Here is a 20,969-nt window from a genome sequence, read left to right on the forward strand (position 1 = left end):
GATAATACCAAGAATGAGAGTCCAAACTCTAATGCTTAATAATGCTTGACAATAAATCTCTGATATAGCTTAGTCCCCATCTTACATTCCATCCTCATTTCCTTTTTCTTTAAGTGGAATTGACTGGTTGCCAGTTTATGTAGAAAATTTCCAATACACTTAAAGACAATTGAGGTTATGCCTGTGGGGTATTAGAGTAGCCGTTTATAAAGTAAATGTATTAGGTTCAAAATTATATCTTCTTAACCCTTCCATTTCAACTTTCCTGGTACAACCCAGAGAATTACAGACTTCTTCCCCGAAGTATACATAGTAAAAATGTAAAAGGTGCTCTTTTGATTTAATATGTTCCCTTCATTTGTATAAAGAGACATTGTATTTCTTTTCAAATTTAAGGTAGCAATTATTTTTTCACTCAGTCAAATTGAGATTCATTATGTACATGCAGATGAATTGCAGAAGAGACTCTTGGAGATTATAAAGAATGGTATATAATCTGTCAGTCACATTTATTTGACCCTGGCTGTGTGCAGAGTAGTGCTGTCTTAGTCTGTGGGATAATTTATAAAGACATTTACTTCTTTCCATTGTGAAGGCTGGAAGGGTAATATCAAGAAGGGGGCATCTGGCGAGCACCTTTGTGCTGCATCATCTCATGATAGGAGGCAGAAAGAGGAGAGGGGAGGGACTGAATGCATCCTTTTACCAGGAACACATTCCTGAGATAACAGCACTAATCCATTCACTAGGTCCCTCCTGACAGGACCACATCTAAAGGGCCTACCTGTCAGCATTATTGTCTCAGGATTTAAGTTTCTAGCACATGAATTTTGAGGGACATATTCTGCCAGCAGTGCTCTTTCCTATGGGAGACTTCAGACAGGATCCCCCCTAACTTGTGACCTTGTTAGCATCGTAATTTGTCATCATATCAGGATTCCTCTCTGTCATCTACCAAATCTGACTCAATCGTTTGTTGTGAGTTTGACCTCAGCACATCTGACACAGCTCTCTGACAGCTCCTTCCTGTCCTATCTTATTTTCCACCTGCCCTCATCCATCATTATATTATCCTCAAAATAAGAATATATGATATTATCTGATTCCCATTATCCCAGTGGTTCCACCAAATTTCTCTATTGGTTGGAAATTAATAATAAAAGGTAAATGAAAGAGTGGGCATGGTTTTGTTTATTTATTCAACACTGATTAGATACCTACTGGATGCTGGGATACATTGATTAGAACTCTCTGTCCTCATGGAACTGAAAGTCTATTGGGGGGTGATAGACAATAAGCAAAATACATTAAAATGAATAAAATTAGATACAAATTGAAAGGAGGACTACAATTAAAATGCAGAGGCTAAGAGAAGAACATGTGCACAGGGAGCCATGTTAGATGGATTGTTAAAGAAGGCCACTCTGAGGAGGTGACAGGAGATGAAAGATGAGAATGCACCAGCAGTGCTGAAGAATCACTGGGAAGGTATTCCAGGGAAAGGGTGTAAGAAGGATGAATGCCCGAAGGCAGGGGAGGACTTGGAGTTTTTGAAGAACAGAAAAGAAGGCCATTGTGGCTGAGGCCTCATGCAGGAGAGGGTCAGATGACATGAGGATAGAGAAATAGGCTCTGTAGGTCATGGTAAAGGTTTGGATTTTATTCTAGGTGTGCTAAGACATTGGAATGTTTAGGGCAGACAAGTGACACCATCCTTTGTGCATGTACAAAGCTTGGAGAAGGTAAGATATTTGAAGTAATTTAGTTGAACAACAATGGTTATGACTGGGGTGATAGAAATGGATGGATTAAATTTATTTTGGAGGTAATGCTCACTGGACTTGATGGTGTGTTGAATGTAGGAGGTATAGGAAGGGAGGCATTGAGATAGATTCCTAGAGCATCGGCTTGAGCAACTTGGTGCTATTGTTGAAGAATGAAGATGAAGCTGGAGAGTGAGTGAAGATAACTGTGAAGGGAAGCAAAGTTTGCATGAGAGCTAGTGGGACATACGAGATTAAGGAAGTGTTGTTTCATAAATAATGAAAGAAGCTAACTATGGGATAGGTTTCCACAGTGTGCTGTGGTTAATGATCTAGAGGACAGGAAGTGAAAGGGAATCATTGAAAGAACAAAACCCATGGAAAGGTAAAAAGAAAAGTGTTCCAGGGACCATTTGGAAGGAATTTCTCTCTTATAGATTCAGACTCTTTGACAGGAGAGAAAGCAGAGAGGATGGCATGATTGCAGGTAGGTTTGTAGATTTGTTGGTGGGACAATGATAGTTTCTACTGTCATGCTTTTATTTTCCCAAAGAAGTATGAAGTGAGAATGAAAGGAGACGGATTTCAGAAAAGGCAAGGGGCAGGATATAAAATACTATCTGGGAGATGAGAAAGTCAAGTAGAGCGGAATTGCTGGGCATGAGAAAGGACTCATTCAAGGTTTATGGTCATCAATTGAATATGAAGCCAGTCAATCCTGTAATATTTTCCCCCAGCTACTTTTAGGTGCTCCATTCCCCACACAGAGAGGGTGTATCTCTGGATTCAGCAAGGATTGTACTTCCTTGAGAGGAAGGCAAGGATTAAGAGACTGGAGGAAGGGAATGAATGGTGTTAAAAGGGAAAGCATGACCCTTAAATGTAAGCAGCTTAAGAGGCGAATTAAAAGCAGGAAGGAGGCTGGGGTTGTAGCTCAGTGGTAGAGTGCTTGCCTAGCATGTGTGAGGCACTGGTTTCAATCCTCAGCACCATATAAGAATAAATAAAATAGGGCTGGGGTTGTGGCTCGGAGATAGAGCGCTCACCTAGCATGCGTGAGGCACTGGGTTTGATCCTCAGCAACACATAAATAAAATAATGACATTGTGTTCACCTGTAACTAAAAAATAAAAATAAATAAATAAATAAGCAAATAAATAAATAAAGGCATTGTGTCCAACTACAGCTATATATATTTGTATATTTACATATGTATGTAAATTTATATATATAAATATTTATATATTTACATATATATATATATATATATATATGTATGCAGAAGGGATGCAGAGGGGGTTGTGGAAAATTAGAAAAGGAACTTTATTCATTCATTCAGTTTACTCATTAGTCAACAGTGATGCTCCTACTATATGCTAAACCTAGGCTCTGTGGGTATGTTCATGGACCAGACTGATCAAGTCTTCTCACAGATTAACATAAATTGTACAGTAAAGAATTAAAACCAGTAAGTGTAATTTGACATTTTGTATTTATAAGCGATAAGAGTGGGGGGAAGGGTAGAGGATAGAAAGCAATGAGTGGGAAGGAGAGCAGTGGGGATTAACAGTCCTGGGAAGTGAGTCCTCTCTGGTTGAATCAGGGGAGCCTGGACAGACATGCAGCAAGCCTGGGAAGAGCTGGGGGTAGCAAGCCAGGCTGAGGAACAGGGAGTGCTTTTCTGTTTTACAATGTCATGAATTGTTGCATAGTGAGGCCAGCAAAGTCATGATAAACAAGGTATTTTTCCTTCCCTATTGTATTTTTAAGTGATGTTTTTATGATACTGTGACACAGTTGGTTTAAGCAAGTGGTTGTTACACACAAGTCATTAGGGTGAGTAATCAGTTCAGTTGAAAGTCTCATGTAAGTAGGCCATTTGTTTAAGATCAATGTAAATATCTTATATGAGAGATTCACGTCCAATTTGTCAATCCATTCTCCAGTTCCCAGCACTGGAATGCTGCCCATAACAGGATTCAGTTAATATTTATTGAATGAATTTTTGTGCTCACATACAGTTTAACACTTAGAAACACAAAACATCCCCCTTCAAACCTTTTCAAAGAAGTACTTTTAAGGTAAAAGTTTGAACACAAATCCTAAGGTCTCTTCTTTTTTTTCTGGGAGAGTGGGGACTCGCCCTAAATGGCTTTGTAAAAAGACTTTGATATAATTCACAAATCATAAAATTCACCCTTTTAAAGTGTGCATTTTGCTGGTTTTTAGTATATTCACAAAGTTGTGCAACCATCACATTACCTAATTTCAGAACATTTTTATCACCCCAAAAAGAAACAGCATAAGGACCAGACCCATTAGCAGTTCCCCTTCCTCCTGGCCCCTCAGAACCACGAATCTGTATTATGACGCCACAGATTTGCCTATTCTAGACATGACATATGAGTGGTCACAATATGTGTCCTTCTACATCTGACTTCTTTTACTTAGCAAAATGTTTTCAAGGTTAATCTGTGTTTTAGCATGTATCAGTACTTCATTCCTTTTTATAACAATGATATTCAACTGTGTGGCTATGCCATATTTTGTTTATCCATTCATCAGTTGACGGATATTTGAATTACTGCCACTTTTAGGCTATTATAAATAATGCTACTCTGAGTATTCGTGTTCTAGATTTTGTGTGGACCTAAGTTTCCAGTTGTCTTAGACAAATACCTGCATGTACAAATGTACACACATATATTTTTAAAGGTACACTTTCTTAAACATTTTAAAATATTTCACACTATGATATATTTTTAAATGCATTAAATTGGTACCTATTATTTACTTAAGCTATTATTTAACAGTTTTCCAAAAATATGAGTAAGCAACTCTGACCTTTGGGGAAGATGTCCCCTGTTTCCTACGGCTCTGAAGCGCCATGGTTGGCTACTTACGGCATGGATGGGGCGCAGTATTTAGTGGCATTCTGGGGGTGATTGTGAGTGCAATTCTGAACAGGTAGTGGCTTGACTTTTATCAAGAAACATTGCTTCTTCCTGGAACAATTATAAAATCTTGAAATTTGGAACTAGACAGAATTCTGGGAGTCCATCTAAACCAATCCCCTTCCCCCTACACTCCCCCCTTTTTTTAAATAGATCTTTGAACTAAGGGAAGCCCAAGGGCTTAAAATGGTGGTCTAAGTTCCAATAGCTGGCAAGAAACCAGATCATGACTCCCAATTTAGTGCTCTCTCTCTCAGACTTCACTTTGCCTTTGTTGTGTGAATTTAAAAATCACAAAATAAAAAATAAACTAGTGAGTGATGTTTTCAGATAAAAGCTTAGAGAAAATGCTGTCAGAGTCTTTTAGGAAGTTAGCCTTCTGCTCATTATTTCACAGGGACAGAAAAGGAAAACAGGATTAATACTGTTGTTTCTAGCATATGTCTAAGGAAGAAAGAATTAGAGACATTTGTAAACACTGAGACTGTCCTAAATAAAGGCTAGCCACTCCTACTAAATTCCTTAATAGTCATCCTTGTTTCTTCTCTTTACATTCGAACATTTACATATCAGTAGTTTAAAAGAGGGGGCACAAGGATTAGGCATAATTGTTTTATCCAACTGTAGTCAAAATTACGCAACAGATTATGCAGTTAAACACTTGGCTCTCTGAAATGTCATGCAGGATATAGTTTATCCTTCTCCAGTGAGTCAGAAGTGGGAATGGGTTCATTCACCATTTCCAGTAAGCGACTTACCACCAGCAGGTGTTGTCCCTGGTGGGAAATGGTAGGACCAGAACGTACGTTTATTTGGAGATCTCAGAAATGTCCCAAGGGCCCTTACATAGAGGCCACAGGCAGCTGAGAGTGCTGCCAGCACCCCTGGCTGAGAAGAGGCTCCTGATCCCCCTGCGTCTGGGAATGTTCCCCAGCATAAACCCGAGAACAGGTGCCGTGCGCAGCCCTGTGGTCCAGGCTCATCCTCCCTTATGTGATCATGGGTATTTCACTTCAAGATCTAAGCCCTCATCTCTAAAATTAGGGGGTAGACTAATTGACTTTGAAAAAAAAAAAACTCTTTTGGCTTTAAAATGCTATAGCTGCACAATTTAGTGGTTTCAAATGTTAAGTATAACAGAGATGAAAAGCAGTATACAAAGGTGATAAGGACTCAGTCCTTAAAGTTATACAAAACCATCTTTTAGTCCTCTGTGACAATAAGCAAGTTTAATTATCTCTGTAGGCTTCATTATGTTATCCTTAAAAGGGGGATGATGGCCGTAGGGCTTACCTTGGAGGACTAGTGGACAGGGGAGGATGGCATCATGAATGCCAAGATTTTAGCACAAAGCCTGATACGTCAGATGATGCAATGTTCATTAGTAGCAAGTAGGATTGCTGTTTTCTTTATTTTTTAAATTTTTTTAATTACAAGTGGACACAATATCTTTATTTTATTTTTATGTGGTGTTGAGGATTCAACTCAGTGCCTCACGCATGTTAGGCAAGCGCTCTACCTCTGAGCCACAACCCCAGCCCAGGACTGTTGCTTTCTTTAGGGATATTTTATACTAACTCCATATTATTCCCTTTAGAAATAAGTGATAATAATGCCAGCAAATTTTAGTAACATTGTTAACTATGTAGACTGAAATTTTATTTAAACTTATAATTATTAACCTAAAAACTTCTGTGATTTACATGATCAGATTTTAGGCATGGGGGAAGACATGAAATACAGGAGTGAAGGTTATGGAGCAAGTGAAAGAAATCTCACTTTCTCCTTAGCTTGACTGTCTGTAATATTCCTTGTATTTTTCTATCCCTTAATTTGAAGACAGAATAAAATCATCTATGGGAAACTTCTCAAGTTAATGGCGACTCAAAAGTGAGATTCTACATTATTAGAAAACCAAAACAAACAAGATTATTATAATTTGTTTATCACATAGTAATAAAGTGTAAATATCTCCAACTCCATCTAAGTTGCCTCCTTGTAATTTCTGCCATTAGTTTTGTAAATATTATTTTGCTTTGAACCAAGGACTTAGAAGTGTAATAATTTTGGAAATAGGAACTCAGACGTTTTTCCTCAGTTAGGGCATTAGTATGATTTCCTATCACTATTCAGTAGTAGTTTGCTAAATTATCTGAAGTTATTTCTTTAAGATGAAGACTATAAAGGGTCAGAACATGAGCAATTCTATTGCTTGATATCTTGGAAAATGAGTTCTTCATCTTTCAAAAGAAGAGGTGAGCTGCCTATAGCAGGTGTTTATGTGATAAAGTGACATGGCAGTGCAGATATGATTTTAGTGATCTTCTGAATGTATAGGTCCTGTATGTTCCACACCTTGGTCACCTCCTATCTCACTTCACTGTTCTATGGGGCACAGAAGAGAGGAAACATCCTGGCACCTCACTGCAATCTCATGAGTTGCTCAGGTGAACAACTCAATGTAGAAATGCCTTGTCTCTCTTAATTATTGCTTTGACTACCTCATAATTTCTGGGTAAGCAGTCTTTATTCTCTAATATTTTTTTATACTTCTTTTATAGGAGGCCAATTGTAAGAACTCTCTACCCATCCTTTTAACAAAAGACCTAGAAAGAGATATGCCAAAACCATCTCCAAGAGCCAGGGTAAGTAAAGTCTATACTCCATACATCAGGTGAAACCTCCAGCATGGCCCTTTATGCTCTCCTATCTTCAAGGTCTGCTGCTCATACTTCTTTTAGCCTTTGAGGGGGTTTTGGTGGCATGAAGTGGGGGAGGGGAGAGCTGGTGGTGTAAACATACTTTTTATTTAGAGCATTTAATCAAGGTTATATTCATCCAAAAATGATTGGTACCTCCTGTTATTTTACAAGCAGCAATATTCTTTCTGTTCAATCAGAATTGTTTCCAGCCTCCAGCAGAGGAAATAGTCAAGAGTGGAGATCTTTCTCAGGGTACTTCTGAACATGACAGAAATACATCAGAGGCATTTTTCTTACTTAGATTAAAGTAAAATGCTCAACTGTACATTTTTTTTGTCCTAACATGGAAATAACCTTACTGATTTTTCATTGTTATTAAAGTAACACATGATTAATAGAAAGTATTTATGTGAATAAGATAACCAAAAAAGAACTAGCATAGATATGATGGAATAAAGGGCCAAATGTATAAAATTTTGTTTCTCCTATTAAGGAAAATTTAAAACTCACCTAATTGTTTTGCCAGTGAAAAGGAAAAAAATCCTTTAACCAAAATATATCATGAGAATTTGATCATTTGTTTGTCTATTCAGAAAAGTGATTATATAAGTCATATAGCTACTTATTTTCTTAATCTTTACTCTTTCCTTTTGAGTAGAACTTCTACTGACTAGATATATATAATATTCCTAACTGGCCACTATGACATTTATAAGGTTACCTTTTTTCCCCCCAATTCTAAGATAGAATGTACCTCAAACTTTCTTGAGTCTAGGTAAAATTTAAAAGAATTCTGTTTTATGATTTCAGTCGCACATTGCTGCAAAAAAAATTGTGGATATATTTTCAAAGGCAAATCAAGTATTGAGTCATTGCTTAGTGTTTTATTTATTTATGGCATAGCTTATTTTAAAAACAAGCCAAAGCCTGGCACCATGGTGCATGCCTATAATCCCAGCAGCTCTGGAATCTGAGGCAGGAGGACCGCCAGTTTAAAGTCAGCCTCAGCAATGTTGAGGTGCTAAGCAACTCAGTGAGACCCTGTCTCTAAATAAAATAAAAATAGGGCCAGAGATGTGGCTCAGTGGTTGAGTGCTCCTGAGTTCAATCCCCAGTACCAAAAATAAATAAAATAAGTAAATAAAGTGAAAATAACATTCCTTATAAATCTTAATATACTTTAACTTTTTTTCTGTAAAATTATTTTAGTTTTCTATCATGCTTTTCTTTACAGAGTAAAAATGTTTATTTTTTTCACTGAAATATTTGTTTGTATGAACTTACATATAATTAATTCACACATACAGTAGAAATGTTTTTATGTAATGAATAAAAATTCATTGTCAAAATTGTACTCATCACACAAATCCATTAAAATATATATGGCTTGAGGAATAATTTTAGGTAACATTTGCTTCTGAACTCCATTTCTCGTAGCATGATTACTTTAAGGTGATGAGACCCTAGATGAATCACTTTCAAAAGAAAGATATTCTTGAAACTGTTCATAAAAATTGTTTGAAGATATTCTCTTACTTTCATGAAATTGATTCCATTTATAATATTTTAATTACACACAGAATCAATAATTAATGTACACTTACTGTCTTCTTCATCTATCCCCCTGTATGATTTATGACCCAACTAATTTAATAGAGAAATTACTACACTGGTTAAGCCTTGATTTGTGACTGTAGCTTCCTTTTGGCCTTACATGAGCTAGTTTAAGTTTACATGAATAAAATAATCTCTGCTTAGTTCAGGGGTGATTATAATCTTTATAATTTCAAATCATGGAAATGGGCTAGAGCATATGAGGGACAAGTAATTATTGAGGCACTAAGACTTTATTAGGTCTTTTTCCCCTAGTGCGTCTTTTTTTTTCCTCTCCCATTTATTTATTTATTTATCCATTCATTCATTCTAATTTGTTATACATGCAGAAGTCCCCTAATGGATCTTTGAAAGCTAAACCTGAGAAGACCTTCAAAGTACAGGTTATGTGCCCCTTCTACATTGACAGTGAGCTATGAGTGTGATATTTGTCCTTGGTATTAATGTTACTCCGTTTGGCCTCCGTTGCTCTTTCTCAGATATCTCTAGTTTTAGCCGCATTTGCCTTGAATGGCTAAGTATTTCTGATGCTTGAATGAGCAAGAAATATAAAAATGGCAATCCAGAAGTGGCCTGTGCCCATTAGCTCTAGAGCCTGAGCCATCTGTCTGAGCCATCTGTCCCCCAGCCAGTACAGTCTCTGCTCTTGGGTAATGGAGAGGATTGTATTTCTCTTCTTAAGTAGGAGAGCCACTGCTTGATTTGAGTCCAAGATGAAAGAAGGATACCTCCTGTACTGTGCCATGACACTTCCTGGATGAGTAATGATTCCCAACCCTGCAAGCTCAAGGACATACGTAGACAACTGTTCCATTCCCAATACTATGGAGACCATATATGCAAACAAATAATTGGAATATAATACAGAAGAGAACATCAAACAGATTTTTAAATGAAATAGCTCCAGGAACCTAGTACAGTCATGACCAGGAGAGCATTCAAAAGTCCTTATCTACTGAACACAGGCACTGTGACTTTAAATAAGCCTCACACACCATACTCATTACTCACTGATAAATCGAAGAGGGTCCGGGAAAATAAGGGAAGAAAAATCATCTTTCTTGTCTTTTCCCATGGGGTATGCTTTAGATTTCTCACTGCAGTTGCTGTGTTTTTGACCTCAGCAAAACACTCAAGGTCAAGTCATTGTGTGAGGGTACCTATCAGATTAATTCACTACTAAGATGAAAGTAGATCATAAACACTAATTTTCTTTTATAATTTTTATCAGTACATTTAAAATACTGATAAAAATTAAAATTATGAGCACATTATAGTTTGGGTTAGTCAGTTTAAGATTGGGATTCTTTCCTTCAATGTTTGGAAAAGCATACCCATAGAACTATCTGGGTCTGGGGTGAGGTTTATTGGTCTATTTGTTTACAATATTTTGTTTGATTTTATATTTGTTTTGGTAAATTTATTTTTAACTAGTGATCCAATAGTTTGGATACTATCTGTAATTAGAAACTTTTTTTCCATTTCCAGTATTTTCCATTGGGACCTTTTCTTTTTTGCTCTTGATTAGGCTTGCCAGAAATTTATCTATTTTATTAGTCTTTTCAAAGAAACAATTCTTACTTCTCTGATTCTTCGTTTCTTTGTTTTGCATTTCCTTGATCTCTGATTGTTATTGTTTCTTTTCTTCTCTATCTATTATTCATATGGTAGACCTTTTTTTCCCCTTTTATCCCTGTTATAGACCACTGCTTTAGAGGGTTTGACATCCCCAAAAGGGAGTATATATCATATTTCAAGAATAAATAATGCACATTATTTTCTATTTAAAGAAATGTTAGCTTTTGGGAGAAGGGGTACTGGAGATTAAACCCAAGGACACTTAATCACCAAGCCACGTTCCTAGCCTGTTTTATTTTTTATTTAAAGACACAGTCTTACTAAGTTGCTTAGGATCTCAGTAAGTTATGGGGCAGGCTTTGAACTAATGGTCCTCCGCCTCAGCCTCCCACGCTGATGGGATTATAGACATGTACCACCACACCTGGTGAAATCTTAGCTTTTTAAAAATGTTTATTTTAGTTAAGTCATTTGTGCATATTTATGAAGCATAATACGATGATTTGATACACGTATACAATGTGTAATGATTAAAATAGGATAATAAGCACTTCTAGCACCTCAAACATTTATCATTTCTAAATGTTGGGAACCTTTGAACTCTTCTGCTTATCTTTAAATATAAATTGTTGTAGACTACAGTTACCCTGCCGTACTGCAGATCACTGGAACTAATTCTTCCTATCTAACTGTAGTTGGTAAGGTATTATTAACCGCTCTCTTCCACACCTTCTTACCCTGTAATTGTAACGTGAAGTGTGGAGTCAGGTGGTTTCTTTGTCCCCTACATTCAAAGAATATGATTCACAGACAGCCGAGGGTGAAAGTGAAGTGAAGCCAAGCTCCCGTGGCTGGGAGGGAACCCAAGAGGGTTACCACTGGATGCCTGTTGTCTAGGGTTTATGTGGGTCTCATAGGTTTAAGGAAGTCCACCCCAGCGCAATCCTGGATAAGGCACTCAATCAAAGTATTGATCAGGTGTTTTCCTTCTTTGGAGAGGCCACAGACTCCAGGTCACCTATGCCCTGAATTCCTATGAACACCAGGTCACGTAGGTCCCTATTTAAAAATAACCATTTTGTAAACTTCCCAGCAAAAACCTGTGGCTGTTGTTTGTGCTCCGCTGCCCAAGGGGAATTGCCCAGGGCACATTTCCCTATCTTCCTAGCCTTATCTCATCCACCTGACCTCATAGTGATCAGTTTTCTACTTTCTTTTATGAGATCAATGTTCCGGCTTCCACAAATGAGTGAGAGCATGTAACATTTTGTCTCTGTGTGCCTGACTTGTTTCACGTCACATGATGTCCTCCAGTTCCATTCATATTGCCATAAATGACAGAATAATGTCATTTTATGGCTGAATAATATTTCACTGTGTATATGTACACCATATTTTCTTTACCCATGTCATATTGCATCTATTGTGAATAGTACAGCAATAAACGTGCAAGTGCAGATGTGTCTTTGATATAATTATTTCATTTCCTTTGGATGTATACCCAGTAGAAGGATTGTTAGAACATATAGTCATTCTATTTTGAGTTTTTGAGAATTCTCTATACTGTTTTCCACAATGGCTGTACTAATTTACATTCCCACCAATAGTAAATGAAAGTTCCTCTTTCTCCACATCCTTACTGGACTTGTTATTTTTTTTTAATCTCTTTGATAATAGCAATTCTAACTGAGGTGAGAAGACATCTCATTATTGTTTTGACTGGTATTTTCCTGATGGATTTGTGATGGTAAGCACTTTTTCATATAGTTATTGGTCATTTGAATGTCTTTTGAGAAATGTCTACTGAGATTATTTGCCTGTTTTCTAATTAGATTATTTAAATATTTTTCCATTGATTTTTTTCCAGTTCCTTGTATATTCTAGGCATTGATCCCTTATCAGTTGAAAACCTTGTAATTATTTTCTTTCACTCTAAAATTTATCTCTACTGATTGTTTCACTTGCTCTATAGAAACCTCTTACTTTGACATAATTCAGTTTGTCATTTTTTGCTTTGGTTGCTCCTGCTTTTATGGTCATATTTAAAAAAAAAAAAATCTTTGCCCAGACCAATGTCCTAAAGCATTTTCCTGTTTTCTTCTAGTAGTTTCATGGTTTCAGGTATTAAATTTAAGACTTTGATCCATTTTGAGTTAATATTTGTATATGGAATCTAGTTTGGTTTTTCCATTTATGGATACCCAGTTTTTCTAGCACCATTTATTAAAGAGTTTGTTCTTTCTCCAATGTATGTTCTTGGTGACTTTGTTGAAAATTAGTTTATAAAAGTATGTAGTTCTATTTCTGGGTTCTCTTTTCTGTTCCATTTGTCTATGTACCTGTTTATATGCCACTACCATGCTGTTTTGATTACTGTAGCTTTTTTAAATCAAGTGTTGTGATACTTCTAGCTTTTTTTTTTTCTTTTGCTCAATTTTGTGTCAACTGCTCTGGACCTTTTATGGTTCCATACAAATTTTAAGAGGTTTTTGTTTGTTTGTGTTTGGTATGTGTGTGTGTGTATGTGTGAAGAATAGCATTGTTAGTTTGATGGGGATTGTACTTGATCTGTGGATCTGGATATTTTACTAATAGTAATTCTTCCATGAACACAGACTGTCTTTCCATTTTTTGTTTCCTCTTCAATTTCTTTCATCTGTTTTATAATTCTAAAGATATTTTGCTTCCTTGGTTAAATTTATTATTCAAAATTGTTTTTTCTTTTTTGTGTGTGTGTGTGTGTGCAGTTATCATGAATGGAATTGCTTACATGATTTCTTTTTCAACAAGTTCATTATTGGAGTATACCAGTGCACCTGTTTGTGTGTGACTTTGTATCCTGCAACTTTATATTTTTAAATTTCCCTTTAATTTCTTCAGTGATCCATGGGTCATTCAAGAGCATGACAATTCATATGTCCTCTTGCTGAATTTATTCTTTCATTATAACTTAATGATCTTAATTTTGTCTCTTTTTGCAGATTTTGAATCCGACTCTATTTTGATATATGTATAGCTAGCTGTTCTGCTCACTTTTGTATGAAGCATGTTTCTCCACTTTCACTGTATGTGTGTCTTTAGAAGTGAGTTTCTTATATTTAGTATAATTTGGGGATTTTTTTTAAAAAAATCCATTTGGCCAGTCCATATTTTTTAATTGTGGAATTTAATTCATTTACATTCAAGATTATTTTTATAGGTAAGAACTTACTCCTGTCATTTTATTACTTGTTTTCTGATTGTTTTGTGCAGTCTTTGTTCCTTTCCACCTCTCTTATTGTTTATATATGTGAAGCGGTAGTTTTCTTTAGTGATAAGGTTTAATTCTTTTCTCTTTTTCATTTGCATGTGTATTTTACTAGTGAGTTTTATTCTTTCACATGGTTTTTGTGATTGTATTATCTTCTCACTTCTAATATTCCTAGTAAGGCCAGTCAAGTCGTGATGAAATCTTTAGTGTTTTTTCTTGTCTAGAAAAGACTTTATTTCTCTTTCAAGTCTTAATGATAGCTTCACTACATACAATATTCTTAGTTGTTAATTTTTTTACTTCCAGGACTATTAATAATCTCAGGTCTGTGGAAATGAGCACCAATGGTGACATAGCTTCCAGCAATGACAACAACAATGCTGGGGGTGTTGACCATGGAGGAGCACATCTCAGGCCCCATGGGACCATGCTAATGTTGGCAACTGCAGCCACAGTGCCAGAGGTGAAGGCTGCAGAGGGCATATCCTCAGGCCCCACTAGGCAGATGTAGATGATGGGTCTCTGACAGTTTCAGCCATTGTCTAGATTTTTTTTCCGCTAATGTCTGTCAGATTTTCCTCCATAGATACATTTTAAATGATTTGTATAAAATGTGATAGGTGATATGATACTGAAGCTTCATAATCAGTTCTTTGAGTGTATTTGCTCTGTTTACAAAAAGCCTCTTTTGATGTGTCAAATGTCCTGTATAACATCAGAGAACTCTCTTTTAGGATCAAGGAATTTTCTTCCTCCTTATCTCTTCCCTTTCTTCTTCTTTTTTTTTAAGAGAGAAAGAGAGAGAGAGAGAGAGAGAGAGAGAGAGAGAGAGAGAATTTTAATATTTATTTTTTAGTTTTTGGTGGACACAACATCTTTGTTTGTATGTGGTGCTGAGGGTCGAACCCGGGCTGCACGAATACCAGGCGAGCGTGCTACCGCTTGAGCCACATGCCCAGCCCACTACCCTTTCTTCTTTTTGGTAATATTTTAATAATATCAGGCACATAGTGGATCTCAAAAAGTGTTTGAGAATAAAGGAATAAGTGAATCAAATGTTTCTCTTATTCTATGGCAAAGTGGTGAGTGTCAATGTGTATATGTATCTGTGGTAATAAAGTTTTGCTATTATACATATCTGGTCAAATTTATTACATTTTTCCTTTAGAAATGTTTTTTAACTATTAAATACATACCAATGCCTGGAACTTAACATATTTTGATTTGTGTGTTTGTATCTTTCCTTGAATTGTCTTTTTTTAGCCTTTCTTGCTATGATTTCCTATCTTCCCTTTCTGCCTCCTGTGTTTGCATATATGATTGTGTTTATTACACTATGTTGAAAATATTTTATATTTTAATAGAAGTAGAAAACAACACATTTTGTCATATGGTCTGTAGGTACTAGGTTATAAAATTTTGTTTTATCTTTCACCTCTTCTGTTATCTTAGGAAATTGCTTTGCAACACAACATCTTCAGTGCTTAGTAGCATAAGATTAAGAAAAAAAAAACACTTCATGTACCATCAGAATCATATCTATCTTTAAATTTTCTTTTTATTATAAGTATACATATTTATTTGACTAAGAATATATTTGAAGAACTCCTAGGATCTCTTTAGAATTAATGACAATTACTTGGATAGTGATATTTAATGACCTATGTGCTAACAGTAAATTAATAGGGTTAATTCTCTTTAAATAAATATGAAATAAGATGACATATCTGATGCATGTGCATAAACTCTTAATCTTAGTAATTTTGCTCATTTAACCATTGTTTCTGTGCTTAGCCTCTTTCCAGGTGCTATAGGCTTCTGTAACCCTAGGCCACAGAATGGGAGGAAGTCTAAGAGAACCTCCAGATGAGCCTTACTGGGGAATCCAGTACATGGCTAACCCAAGTGCACTGGTCCTGCACGTCCAGCTTCCCAAAACACTGGGTTTAGATACCTTCCCTGACCCTCCCTGGGCCTGAATCATTTCCTCTTGCACATTTGCCCCGTTTGGTTAAAACCCCAACGTTTAGGCTCGGTGTGGATATTTCATCACATCTGTTCATGCCACATCTCTTACTCTATGAAACTGAGTTACATATAAGAGCAACTATATAAAAACATCACATTGCTGGACAAACTTTCTAATCTTAGGTTACCTTTGAGTTCACCATCCTGTTTGACAAACAAGCAAATTACCTGGGTGCTCTGATTTTTCATTAACCCTAAAGATCTCATTAACTTCCTTTTTCCAGTTTTTCCTTATTTGCCCTGCTGTGTAGTTATGACCAAAACTGCATGAAGGTTTTTCATGCTAATTGCTGTAACAAACATTCCTATAATATCACTTATCATGTTCAGAAACAGTTTACTTCCCGGTGTTTTCCCTGCCTGATGCAGGCAGGGTGGGACTCAGGGGTGATTCAGGTCATAGACAGCCTCCATCTTTCAACTATGTCATGCAAAATTTTTTCCTCTAAGATGGGCACTGAAAAAAGAAGAGAGAAAAGGTCTGCACAAAATTTGTAGACACTGAACTGCCTGGGCACAGAAGTGACATTTGTCCTTTTTATTCATATTCCAGAAGTCAGTAACATTCATGGGAGATTGGGAATAATCATTTTCCATTGTACCCAGGAAGAGGAAATGATATAGGAGTTGACAAACAGGAGAAGGTAGTAGGGTTATTGCCACAGCCCACCCTTTTATTTGTCAAATATATTTTTCATTTCTCTTATGCAGAAAAACTCATTCATTCCCGCCATAAATACAAAGAACGAACTAAGTCATTACACCTAGCTCACCCTCTAGCATTTCTTTTTTTTTTTTTATTTTTAAACTAGCATATACTTTTTTATTATCTACACATGACATTACAATGATCTTGGCAATTCATACGTTTGTATCATTGTCACCCTCTAGCATTTCTGAGTCGCACATAAGTATTCCATCTGGTCTAGACATGGCTCCTTCAAGTCTGAGAATCTATAAAATAGAAAGCCAAGTTGTATGTTCTTCCCTACACACACATATACTCATAGTATACATAAACAGGACAGGTTGTCCACACTAAATAAGCCCATTTACACTCCAGTACGCACACACTGCATGTGCACATGAAGTCGTAGAGACCCTTTGATTAGACCTAGATTCTGCTTCCCATGAGGAACTCCTTATCCTGTTTTCTCTCTGATTATTGCCTGCACCCTCCGAGAATCTCCTCTTTGTCATTATTTTCCTGGAAGTACAGGGAATATATCTTCCTTAAATTATGTAGCTCACCTTCTGTCCATGAACATTTGGTGGCTCAGCAGTTGTTTTAAGTCTTAAACAGCAAACGCTTGTTTAGTCTGGGCTGATGTTTTTACATGGTAGTTGTGGGGTGGGTTGGTTGGTTGATTGGTGTATTGTGGTTCAAGGGGGGTTGACAGTAAATTCCCTCAAAGACGTCACAACATAATCCATTTCTAATCTCTGCTTTCAGTCAGTTCCGTGTGCCAGTCATAATACCCAAAATAGCCTTCTCTTTTCTTCTGTCCTCCCAATCCCATGGAAATTCCTCTCACTGGAGGAAATTAACAATGACCCTACTGCAAGGGATCCTGGGAAATGCAGTTTCAAAACTTTATGCCCCTGCTGTACAAAGCTGTCTGACAGAATCATATGAAATGATGTTTCAAATAAGTAGCATAGACCAGATGTACTGTTAAGTTGATTAGAGCTGGATTCATAAGAGGGATGGAAATTAAGTTGGATTTTTTAAAAGAAGAATTGGAAATGGGACAGAGGAAGGATTCATTTATATTGATATAAGCACAGACTGGAAAAAGAAAATGAGTTCCTTATGTTTTGATTATTTTTTAGACCAGATTAACATAGGTAAGAAAGATTATGAAGAGAAACATTGAGAGACATTCTGACATTAGATTTTAAAGGGATTTGATAGTTAAAACTTCCATAGAGACTGCCTTCCTGTGTGACAAAATTTGTCAAACAAACAGCAAACAAAATAAATTTAAATATTAAAGGGAAATTTATTTGCCTGTCTCAGAAAGAGGTTTTAGAACAATAATAAAAAGGCACAAACATGAACAAAAAATAATAATTATAGTGAGGCTTTTTTGTGTGCAAGTCAGATGACTAAAGAAGAGCTTCATGAAAAGATCATTGATTCAAAGTCATACAGAAACAACTGTGTCACCCACTAGTAGTATATCCTTCAGCATATTACAGAATATTTTGTGATCTCAGTATCCTAATTTGTTAAAAGAGAATAATAATATAATAATAAAGGTACATTCACTTACTATTTTCTAAATCATAGACACTGAAATGCTTCTCATGTTATTTCATTAAATCCTGACGACATTGTAGGATAGAAGTGACTCCCTACCAATCTGTTTCATCTTGGTTGTGCTTCAGTAATAAACACTTCCAGTATCTTAAGTGCTTAAAACAGCATTTTTAAAAATTCATTCTGCTGTCCAATTTGATTGGACAAAGGGGCTCCCACTGACTCTGATCACTTGGATCCAGACTGACAGTCAGCTATCACAAATATGACCAGTACTGTGTCAGGAGAAAACAGACTTCTGCAGGACCTTACATTGACAGTTCAATGTGCTGGCCCAAAGCTAACTGTATTTCTTCTTTCTCAGAACCCCCTGGCCAGAATGAGCCACATTGCTCTACCTAGCCACAATAGGGCAGAAACCTCCTCAAGGATGTGCCTGGGGGAGATATCTTTACCAATATTGATTAAGCAGAGTAAGACTCTACCATATTTTCCTGCTTCTTTCCTTTTTTGGTGGGGGGGACACTGGAGATTGAACTCAGGGGCACTTGACCACTGAGCCACATCCCCAGCCCTATTTTATATTTTATTTGGAGACAAGGTCTCACTGAGTTGCTTAGTTTCGCACTAAGTTGCTGAGGCTGGCTTTGAACTCATGATCCTCCTGCCTCAGCCTCCCAAGCCACTGGGATTATAGGTATGTGGCACTGTGCCTGGCAGCTTCTTTCTTTTTCAATAGGTTATAAAACAGCCTTAGAGAGGCTACTTCTCTAAGGTTGTAAAAATCTGGTATATTTGATCCTGAAGCTAGAATTTTTTACACTCATATTCCCTGCCATGTCTATAACTTGGTGTGCTTTAATGTGTTATACTGCCTGCTTTGCAGAGCTATTGTGGGGATCAAAGATAATATATTTAAAAAATCAATATACTGCCAAAGACTTAGTAAGTTTATAAGGCTTAATGAAAGTTACTTTTTTTCTTTCTTATTTCAAATGTAGCTCATGACACAGAATCTTTCTTAAGTGTGAAAGGTATGAACTATTTTAAAGTGACCATTATTGTTCTCCGTGATGATAGCAGCTTTTCTCATTTACCAACATTAGACTCATTTTGTATGTAAAGGCATCTGATTAAGCATAACTTCTTTTTTCTAAATATTTTTATTAGTGCATGATATTATACATTATAGGGGGTTCATTTTGAAATAATTGTATATGAATGGAATTTAATTGGCTCTATTTCAGTCCCCAATGAGCACAGTTTCTTTATTCCCAGTATATATTCTGAAAATCGCTTTGTGAATGAACCATGCTATTGAGAATACAGGGATTTATTAGGCTAGTCTCCGAAACTCACAATGTAATAGGCTAAATAGATTTTAGTAGGATGTCCCAGGAATGTCACACCTGACCTAGAGTGTGATTATTGTTGTGGAAAATTTATTTATCATTTCATATCATCAGACTCCAAAATTTTTTACTTCTTGTTCATTGTGTTTAAAAAAAATGTTTATTCTATACCCCCAATACCATCAGTTACAAATGTGAAATCTACAGAGGACTCTTATACCCCAAATTTGGGACATTAAGTAGCTTATGGATGCTAGATATGATTCCTAAAACAACCATCAAAAGTTGTATTAATTATTATAATACTAATTCATTACCTATACTTAATAATTATATTGGAAACCACTGTGGAGAATGTTCAAGTTTACTTTGCCTATCAAATGTTAAAGGAATATATTTTAAGTAAGAAAGCAAAGTTCTAGATGTAGAATATAACTTTAAATTGATTTATTGAAATAACTTTTTTCTATTTTAAGACATCTGATAAGTAGAAAATAAAATTACCTAATTAATCTATGTCTATAAGAGAAAAATACCTTACTGGCATAGTGTCTCCATGGACTCTAATTTCTGTTTCCAAATTAAATATCTTAGTGCTCTAATAAAGAGACTTTTATGGAAGTAGAATTTCAGGAAAGTACCAAATTTCTTTAACTAAAGAATAACATTCTCCAGAAGAGAGTGAACCTGAAAATGTTCAAAATGAGATAATATTTGTTCATTTGCCTACAAAAATTCACAATGAGTGGTGGCATTGGTCCTCCATGAGGGGCCTTGTTTAAAGCTGTATGTAGTAAATGGGGGTAAGTAAATAGGGTGAGATTCAAGAAGATAGAGGTAGAATAGGAGTAAGGAGATTGGTACTCAGAAATTTAAATCTTATCAAATAGCAGTGGGGACCCACTGAAGACTCTTTGGTAACTTCATTGTAAAACTTAAATATCATTGAAATAAAAAAGGACAATAGAGAAAAGAAGGAAAAAATCCAACTCCCCCTTCCTAAACTTTATTAATAGTATCACTATTAGCACTTTGATATATGGTATTTTGCCTCATTTCTACATGTACATAACTATACTTGAGAAAGATATATTCATATTTTATAAGCATTTTATTTTATTCTTTCCCCACAATATATTAATATAAGTATTTATACTGGTTTAAGCTTCACAATAACAGTGATGATCATTCTTACATTGTTCTTTTTCAGATTTTTTTAGTGTTATAATGTATTCAATCTTATACTGTTAGGTTTAACTTTTTTTTTAGTGAAAATTTTATTTCTTAGCATTATTTTCTTAGTGAGATTGCTAAAAGCAGACTTACTAATTAATAGGGTATAAAAACTTTATGGCCTTAAGACATAATGCTAAATCAAATTTTTTGCTGAAGAATTCTAAAAAATATTCAGTCACTAGGAAATATGAGAATGTCAGCTGCACAATCCTCCTGAGCAATAAGTGTT

The 20,969-nt window shown here is 35.9% G+C and overlaps 1 protein-coding gene across 7 annotated transcripts in view; it reads left to right on the plus strand.

The window, feature by feature from the left end:
• Window positions 1-20,969, plus strand: part of Fam13a (family with sequence similarity 13 member A) — a 362,563-nt gene that overhangs the window by 186,604 nt on the left and 154,990 nt on the right. For all 7 annotated transcript variants that reach the window (XM_046459235.2, XM_046459236.2, XM_046459234.2 and 4 more), the window contains one exon: window positions 7,279-7,362. In XM_046459235.2, the coding sequence (XP_046315191.1) occupies window positions 7,279-7,362 (84 nt within the window). The remainder of the gene's footprint in view (window positions 1-7,278; window positions 7,363-20,969) is intronic.

This window comes from Marmota monax, unplaced genomic scaffold (assembly GCF_021218885.2).
Source record: "Marmota monax isolate L192 unplaced genomic scaffold, Marmota_monax_Labrador192_F-V1.1 WCK01_AAM20220418_F8-fsc00002, whole genome shotgun sequence".
NCBI lineage: Eukaryota > Metazoa > Chordata > Mammalia > Rodentia > Sciuridae > Marmota > Marmota monax.